Source organism: Salvelinus fontinalis, chromosome 34, assembly GCF_029448725.1.
Source record: "Salvelinus fontinalis isolate EN_2023a chromosome 34, ASM2944872v1, whole genome shotgun sequence".
Taxonomy (NCBI): domain Eukaryota; kingdom Metazoa; phylum Chordata; class Actinopteri; order Salmoniformes; family Salmonidae; genus Salvelinus; species Salvelinus fontinalis.
In genome coordinates this window covers 17412054-17420248 of record NC_074698.1, presented here as the reverse complement: position 1 = coordinate 17420248, position 8195 = coordinate 17412054, and the positions used below count along the sequence as shown (strand labels likewise).

At 42.2% G+C, this 8195-nt stretch overlaps 2 protein-coding genes across 5 annotated transcripts; one reads left to right on the top strand and one right to left on the bottom strand.

Moving 5' to 3' along the window:
• Nucleotides 1-586: 586 nt before the first annotated feature.
• Nucleotides 587-5624, bottom strand: LOC129833353 (N-acetylmuramoyl-L-alanine amidase-like). Its single transcript, XM_055897893.1, has 5 exons — nucleotides 5315-5624; nucleotides 4209-5054; nucleotides 3778-3988; nucleotides 1080-1374; nucleotides 587-651 (listed from the first exon to the last, which is right to left on the bottom strand). The coding sequence occupies exons 1-5, from the start codon at nucleotides 5424-5426 to the stop codon at nucleotides 637-639; spliced, it is 1479 nt and encodes a 492-aa protein (XP_055753868.1). The 5' UTR covers nucleotides 5427-5624; the 3' UTR covers nucleotides 587-636.
• A 432-nt stretch (nucleotides 5625-6056) lies between these two features.
• On the top strand, nucleotides 6057-8178 carry LOC129833352 (trafficking protein particle complex subunit 5-like). Of its 4 annotated transcripts, none has more exons than XM_055897892.1 (4): nucleotides 6094-6158; nucleotides 6469-6602; nucleotides 6871-7143; nucleotides 7268-8178. In XM_055897892.1, exons 3-4 carry the CDS (start codon nucleotides 6874-6876, stop codon nucleotides 7562-7564), a joined length of 567 nt encoding a protein of 188 aa, XP_055753867.1. In that variant the 5' UTR covers nucleotides 6094-6158; nucleotides 6469-6602; nucleotides 6871-6873; the 3' UTR covers nucleotides 7565-8178. The 4 variants fall into 4 exon arrangements, with proteins under 4 accessions (XP_055753865.1, XP_055753864.1, XP_055753867.1 ...); XM_055897891.1 differs by having other exon boundaries at nucleotides 6095-6158; nucleotides 6856-7143; XM_055897890.1 differs by lacking the exon at nucleotides 6469-6602 and having other exon boundaries at nucleotides 6057-6158.
• The last annotated feature ends 17 nt before the right edge of the window (nucleotides 8179-8195 follow it).

Genomic DNA, 8195 nt, shown 5'->3' with positions numbered 1-8195 from the left:
TGGCATTTATGATTCAACATGATAAACAGAACAATATCACAAATAGTGTACTAAAATGTGTAAATCTTTGTTTGTGTCTTTAACATTTTTTTTTACATTAGGTGACACTAGTGAGCTGCCTGTGACCAACAATCAGATTATGTACTAAACCTATGACTATGTAGATTTATGAAGACCTAGCTTTCAGCCCATTTACTGAACTATATAATTTCTCATGTCACAAACTGCATCAAATTTTGTATTATGCCCAAAGGGGCAGGGTTAGAGCGTTGATGGTTCAAATACCAGCACAGACAAGGTGAAATAATCTGTTGCTATGCCCTTGAGCAAGGCACTTAATCCTAACTGCTCCAGGTGCGCTGTACAATGGCGCCCCTGGCCGTGACCCCACTCTCTGCGTGTGTCTCACCAAGATGACTAGGTGTACGCAATGAAAAGCAATAAAAGCTGTCAATTGACTGATTGGTGCCGACGCAAAACTGACAACATAATTTCCTGACCTATTCAGATCAGCTTTATCAGAAAGTCATATATAACATTTGTTGTTAAAAAAAAGGCAAACACTGGCATTTTAGAAATTAAATATTTATTCTGTGATACTGGTCAAGATTAATCACTCCACTTTTCACCATATCTTCAGTTTTGAACCTCCTGGGGAAAATGGAAAGAATGAAAGTAAGTTTGTGGAGAGATAAGACCATTAGACATGAAATAACAAAAACACATAGGCCTTTTCATTGTTAATAACTGCCTTATAACCCCCACATATACATATACACACAGAAGTAGGCTCTTAATTTGAGTCAGTTTTCTACAGCAGGAAAATAATTCAGCAGCAACAGCAAATTTGAATTATTATGTGGATTATAATTAATGAATATTTTTTTAGGGGTTGATACATTTTTTGCAATGAAAAATCAAGTCTTAGATTTCAAAGTGGAAATTGCAAACTTCAGAAGCATTTTTAAACCTCAAATACACTACAAGTTTTAAATGTCCTGCATTGCAGGAAAGTTATCCTCCAATGGGGTGATCAAATTAAGATCCTACATCTGTACATACTGCACACACTCTCTTACCCCAAAGTGCTCCCAGCCTGTGATCTCTGAGTAGAAGGCGTCTCCAGGACAGGAAGTCTTAACCAGCTGTCTGTGGCCATACAGGGTGAAGTTACCGACCAGTTGCCCGCCTCCCACAGCACAGGATGCCAGACGATCTCTCACCAGTTCCATGGTCTGCTGCGATGGCAAGCTGGAGGTGTAGTCACCGATGAATGACACCCCGTAACCCTTGGAGTTGTAGCCTTTAGTGTGGGCCCCTTGCCAGTGCCACCCACGCCCTTCATAGAGGTACCCGTCAGAGCCTGCCACAAAGCTGGAGGCAAACATCGGCAAGGGATGAGTCATTCATCATGAGTGATTCATCATCAAGTCACATTTTGCTTGGTAAACAACAATTCCCAGAATTGGACAGCTAATTTCTAACCTCCAATTATGAGAGCGACACACACACACACACACACACACACATACACACATACTGTATACTCAAACTTGACACATTACATAAGCATTGTGGTTTGCGGGGAGGCTGTGTAGTGTCCTACTGTGCAGCGCCTTCAGAAGGTATTCACATCCCTTTACTTTTTCCACATTGTTGTGTTACATGTATTTTACATGTATTACATTTTGATTTTGTGTCACTTGTCTACACACAATACCCTATAATGTCAAAGTGAAATTATGTTTTTAGACATTTTCTAAAATTCATTAATAATGAAAAGCTGAAATGTCTTGAGTCAATAAATATCAAACCCCTTTGTTATGGCAAGCCTAAATAAATTCAGGAGTAAAAATTTGCTTAACAAGTCATATAATAAGGTGCATGGACTCACTCCGTGTGCAATAATAGTGTCTTAAGGATCTGCCCCTTTTTTCACAATTTTTGCCGAAAAATTCAAACTTTCTGTAACTCAGGCACTGAAGCAAGGATATGCATATTCTTTGTACCATTTGAAAGGAAACACTTTGAAGTTTGTGGAAATGTGAAAGGGATGTAGGATAATATAACACAATAGATCTGGTAAAAGATAATACAAAGAAAAAAACAACCGTTTTTAACCATCATCTTCGAAATGCAAGAGAAAGGCCATAATGTATTATTCCAGCCCAGGTGCAATTTAGATTTTGGCCACTAGATGGCAGAGGTGTATGTGCAAAGTTTTAGACTGATCCAATGAACAATTGCATTTCTGTTCAAAATGTTGTATCAAGACTGCCAAAATGTGCCTAATTTGTTTATTAATAACTTTTCATGTTCAAAATTGTGCACTCTCCTCAAACAATAGCATGGTATTCTTTCACTGTAATAGCTGCTGTAAATTGGACAGTGCAGTTAGATTAACAAGAATTTAAGCTTTCTGCCAATATCAGATTTGTCTATGTCCTGGGAAATGTACTTGTTACTCACAACCTCATGCTAATCGCATTAGCCTGCTGTACATTAGCTAAACCGTCCCATGGACAGGACACCGATCCCGAAGAAGTTTTAACATATTTTTGAATGACTACCTCATCTCTGTAACCCGGCCTACACATACAATTATCTACTGTATAAGGTCCCTAAGTCGAGCAGTGAATTTCAAAAACAGATTCAACCACAAACACCAGGGAGGTTTTCCAATGCCACGCAAAGAAGGGCATATATTGGTAGATGGATAAAACAAAACAAAAAAGCAGACATTAAATATCCCTTTGAGCATGGTTAAGTTATTAATACACGTTGGATGGTGTGTCAATACACCCAGTCATTACAAAGATACAGCCGTCCTTCTTAACTTAGTTGCCAGAGAGGAAGGAAACCATTCAGGGATTTCACCACGAGGCCACTGGTGATTTTAAAACAGTTGCAGAGTTTAATGGCTGTGATAGGAGAAAACTGAGGATGGATCAACAACATTGTGGTTAATCCACAATACTAAAATAAATGACAGAGTGAAAAGAAGGAAGCCTGTACAGAATAAAAAATATTAGAAAACATGCATCCTGTTTGCAATTAGGCTGCCAAAAATGTGGAAAATACATTTACTTAATGTCCTGAAAACAAAGCGTTATGTTTGGGGCAAATCCCTCACAACACATTACTGAGTAACACTCTTCATATTTTCAAGCATGGTCGGTGGCTGCATCATATTATGGGTATGCTTGTCATTGGCAAGGACTGAGGAGTTTTTTTAGGATAAAAAGTAATGGAATAGATCCTAGAGGAAAACCTGGTTCAGTCTCCTGAGAGGCTACTGAGACACTGGGAGACAAATTCACCATTCAGCTGGACAATAACCTAAAACACAAGGCCAAATACACACTTGAGTTGCTTACTAAGACGACACTGAATGTTCCTGAGTGACCTAGTTACAGTTTTGACTTAAATTAGCTTGAAAAGCTATGCCATTACTTAAAAATGACTGTCTAGCAATGATCAACAACCAACTTGACAGAGCTTGAAGATTTAAAAAAAGAATAATGTGCAAATATTGTACAATCCAGTTGTGCAAAGCTCTTAGTGTCACACCTGCTCCCGCTCCCCCTCCCTGGCGCTCGAAGGTACCAGGCTCCCCAGCATTACGCACTCCTGCCACCATCATTACGCACACTTGCCTTCACCCCCGTCACACGCATCAGCGGTTATTGGACTCACCTGGACTCAATCACCTAAGTCAAGGGGTATTAATACTTTCTGATGGCACTGTATATCCTAAGATCTGTGTACTACACATACCTGTATCCAATATCGTCCCAGCCCCGGTCATCCTGGTGAAAGCGTTGCATGGACCTCATGTCTGCAGAACACTGCTGAAAGGTGAGACAAGGCTGGCCAGGCTGGTAGGTGTGGTGGATGTACATGAACGAGAGGGGGAGGGACAGGGGGGTGGGGGTGCCCCGGTATGGTGCAGCCCCCCACTGACACCGCGGAATAATAGCTGGACAGTCTAGAGGTAGGGCGATCCAGAGAGATATTGAGTTTTAACATGTTTATCCACTCCTTTTTTCAACAATAACACCATGTCTCAATTATTGTTACTATTTGTGCTTTCTTGGATCAAAGTCAAAATTATTCCAATAAATGTTGACCTATCCTTTTTAGCTTTCCCTGCACTACAGTAACCATCTCTATCTCCACTGTCTCCCTCTGCAGTGGGGTTTACTTACCCATGTATCTGTGGACAAAGTCCTTTATTCCTTCCCTCACCACAGCTGTCAGCTCTTCCTTTTCCTGTGCCAACATTGTGGAGTGGTCGATCAGTCTTCTCTGTAGGACCAGGGATCTCACCACCTGCCTCTGCAGGAGGGGGGGCCTGGCCAGTTCTCTGAAGTTCTCCCTGCGTAGGCGGCTGATCAGACGAGGAGCAGCGTCCAGCCCTTCCCCCTCAAGACGATGACAGTAGTACCTCCTCAGTAGGCTGCTCAGCTTCAGAGGATGCTGGGACCGAGCTGAGACCTCCATCCCTAAAATCACACCATCCATACCGCCGTTAACCAGGGCATCGGTGGCGAGGGAGGGCTTGTCGGAGAGGGTGAAGACCTGAGGCGAGGTCACATCATCCCAGCAGCCATCAGGGCCCAAGCGTTGGGAGAGGAGAGAGCTGTGGAAGCGTTGGAAGGACAGGCCCAAGTTCCTAGCCAGAGTGAGGGGGTACAGGCCAAGGACACGACACCTCGTCTTAGACACTAGCCCACCTTCAATACCCAGAAGGACTGGGCTCGTAGCAACCGTGGTGCCATCAGCAGTAAGGACAACCCCTTCCTCTCTACCTCTCTCTGTCACCTGATGGGGCACAGCCCTGCCAAGGAAATCTGAGAGATTGGAATCCATAACTGGTGCCTCTGAGGTGCTGTCCTCCCTGATAGTGCCCAAGAAGTGCTGCATGAACTCATCTCTGAGACCGGCTGTCCTGCGCAGGCCTCTCAACACATTTACAGGCTCCAGTCCAGGGTTACTGTCTTCTACCTGCTCCAACACTCTGATAAAGTCGTCCATATGCTGGGAGGACGTGACTGAAATCAGAAAACACACTTGTTTACATTTGATAATATTCAGCATCGCTTTTCTATAAACGGAAACTACATACTGTTCTGTAATGTGTATTAATAACTGCACCATATATTGCCTAAAATAGCATTTTCTTGCAACTTCTTCCTCTAAGTAGCTGTAATGCATTTCCTTGCTGACTTTCTTGCTCTCCCTCGAAAAGAGTTTAACTGGTCACGACCTCTAAATAAATTGGAAAAAAGTGAACACAAACAGATTGAGTTACCTTTGGTATCACTGTGAGCACTGACCAAGACCACAAGAAGGGTCAGACACCATTTCCGGTGCGGTTCCATTGGGGAAATCATTGAGTCTTCAACACCCTGTGCTCCTGACATGTATTATGCATTGCATTGCCTACCTTGAAACATTTATAGGAAGGAAAACACATCAAGTGAATTATGCAACCACTGTACAAACAGACACGGTGCTGATTAATTTGAGCCATTTGAGGGACATGGTGTGGGAAATTGGCAAGTGTTAGGTAAGTGTGTGTGGACATGTGTGTTTGTCCTTATGGCTCAAGGTCTTTCTGAATTTAAATGTTTCATTGTTTACATTATTTCATTACACCACTGTCACAATTACAACCTTCAGGTCTGCAATTTATTTCCCCCTTCTCCTCGAGTACTTTACATAGACTGTTGTTTCATAATATCTCAATATTAAACAAAATTCTGTTTAAAACTAGTGTCAGCAGCATCACATTGTGTGTTGTGTTTAGGTAACAGTCTCTTTTAAATCACTGAAAGGTCTGTGACGCATGAGAATGCAAGCTTGTTCTTGTTCCTTTTCCAAATGGCCCTGGAAATACACAGCAAGAACTCAAAGGAAATTCCTATGTATTATTTTACAGGAATATTTTTTTTAACCATGGAATTGACATTAGGACATCTTGCATTTTTTAGAACTTTTTCAAAGCATGTAATTTAGATTACACATGTGGCAACCGCTATATGTCAGATGAGCACATGCACTGCTGATCATAGATCAGTGCATTACTAGAACAAGACACGTGACCAGAACAGGAAGTCACCAACACAACAGCCGGCTGAAAACATTGAAACACGGTAAGGGGTTTTAGGTCCTTGTATAAGAATAAGTAACGAACTAAATAAGTATGTTTAGTGTTAGCTTGTTAACATTGTGAATGACTGAGTTTTGGCCTTTCTGTCGTCGAGTGAGTTCGCTAGCTTGCTTGCCAATTTTAACTAGCTAAATTAGCACTAGCTAGCAGCTACATTAGCTGGCTAGCATCCAATATACTTTATCTTCCCCTTTCGTCTGCACTAGCAGCCACTTTGTTGTTTCTTCAACGCAGTTAGGTCCTCCTAATTCACGGAATCGTCGTTGGCTAATCTCTTTGCATATGTACTGCAGGTAAAGATTGCCACAGCCCGCGCATGCGCCGATGCTGGCCCTCTTGAGGCGCGGCTAAAGGAATCCCAAAAAACCCACATAGGTCCTACCCCTTTCACCTGATTTACGCGCAAGCTACGTGACGAATTCGAGAGGTGTGAGCCAGACTACTACCGCCCTAGGCACTTGTTAATATCTACAAAATAAATAACTAATAAAATACTAACTTGTTAAAACGGATAGGTAAACATTGTGGTTGAAGATCATACTCTCTAGGCTAGTTGAAAGTTATCTAGCTATAGCTAATCCTCTCAGATCTTCACGTGCCTAGGGTAGTGGTGAGGGGTTGATTTGGAATTGAGATGGCTATCATATTATCAGTTCAGGCTATTTTACTTCTATTTACAGATCATCCTCTTTCAGAAAATGGACACTCGGTTCACGAGAGGAAAGTCAAACATCCTGGAACGGCCTCTAACCCGTCCCAAGACTGAAGTCAGTGTGAGTGCCTTTGCACTGCTCTTCTCTGAGATGGTGCAGTACTGCCAGAGCCGCGTGTACTCTGTGTCCGAGCTGCAGCAACGCTTGGCAGACATGGGTCAGAGCGTTGGCGCCAGTATGCTGGACGTGCTGGTGCTGAGGGAGAAGAATGGGAAGAGGGAGACCAAGGTGCTTAACATACTGCTCTTCGTCAAGGTACGTGCTTGCATGGGCTCAAGGTAGATAAGTTCATATGTAACAGTCTAATAAGGTGTAACACCACTTGTCATTGTGCCAATGCATAAGTACATGTCTATAATTTTCAATTTGCTTCATATAGGTGTCAGTATGGAAAGCCATGTTCGGTAAGGAGGCAGACAAGCTGGAGCAGGCCAACGATGATGACAAGACCTACTACATCATAGAGAAGGAGCCACTGATCAACGCTTACATCTCTGTGCCTAAGGAGAACAGCACACTAAACTGTGCTGCATTCACCGCTGGCATCGTAGAGGCCATTCTCACACACAGTGGCTTCCCTGCCAAGGTCACAGCCCACTGGCACAAGGGCACCACACTCATGATCAAGTTTGATGAAGCTGTAATAGCCAGAGACAAGGCCCTGGATAGCAGATAGAGGAGAGAGTGTTGGTGTACACATGATAGAATGATGAAGTTGATCATCATTATCACTATTAGGTCTCAATATGCTCTGGTGAGTTATTGAGCCAGTAATGTGAGATATGGACTGAGTGAATGATTGGTCTGTCTGTAGGCAAGTCTGCATAGGAGGAGTTGAGTTGTGAGTATACAGTATATTGAGAAGTGAAACAGGATGTCTTTTTATCACCACATGAGAGAGAGTAAATATGAATGAATGATTAGAATGTTAATCCCAATTCTGAGCTATTATATTTATTTGGTCCAAGAAGAGTCTATATGAGACGACGTTTATAAAGGTCTATGATTCTTGTGAATCTCCTCAGTCAGTCAGCCCTTATCTAATGACTTTGACATTCTCACTGACGTATCTTTAACCATCTCTCAAGACTGCATAGGACGTATGTGAATGTCATCTCTTTTGTTTTTGATATCAAGACATTTCGGATTCACACAAAGGACAAACACATTGAAGATATGGGCTGCAGTATAATACACTAATATGTGCAATGGTTTACCCTCCAACTGAGTTCAACATGGTGAAATTAAAGACTGTCATTGTGTTCCCTAAACAAATGACATTTTAAGCTATTATTCAAAATATGTGA